The following is a 362-nucleotide window of genomic DNA, read 5'->3' on the forward strand; positions in this document are numbered from 1 at the left end:
GGATGGCTAAGGGACAGGCGGGGGCCCAGGGCGGGCGCAGAACTTCAGGGCCCGAGCTCAGCAGGAGGCGGGACCACCCAGACCTGGGACAGAAGGGGACATGGGGTGCTGGTGGCCGGCAGGGGGGATGGTGACTCGGGCACAGCTAATGACCCCATGTCCTCCTGGGGCAGGTGACATCATGGGCAATGCTCTGCAGAACCTGGACCGCCTCCTGGCCATGCCTTACGGCTGTGGGGAGCAGAACATGGTTCGCTTTGCCCCCAACATCTACATCCAGCAGTACCTGGAGAAGAGCGGGCAGCAGCACCCCGACATCCGCGCCAAGGCGCAGGGCTTGCTGCAGCGCGGTGCGTGACACA

The 362-nt window shown here is 65.7% G+C and overlaps 1 protein-coding gene across 1 annotated transcript in view; it reads left to right on the plus strand.

The window, feature by feature from the left end:
* The window catches only part of LOC104492016 (alpha-2-macroglobulin-like protein 1), a gene marked incomplete at both ends in the record, with an annotated part of 15416 nt that overhangs the window by 12732 nt on the left and 2322 nt on the right, over positions 1–362 (plus strand). Inside the window, one exon of the mRNA XM_010134516.1 lies at positions 174–350. Within this exon, the coding sequence (XP_010132818.1) occupies positions 174–350 (177 nt within the window). The remainder of the gene's footprint in view (positions 1–173; positions 351–362) is intronic.

Source organism: Buceros rhinoceros, unplaced genomic scaffold (genome assembly GCF_000710305.1).
Source record: "Buceros rhinoceros silvestris isolate BGI_N320 unplaced genomic scaffold, ASM71030v1 scaffold7724, whole genome shotgun sequence".
Lineage (NCBI taxonomy): Eukaryota > Metazoa > Chordata > Aves > Bucerotiformes > Bucerotidae > Buceros > Buceros rhinoceros.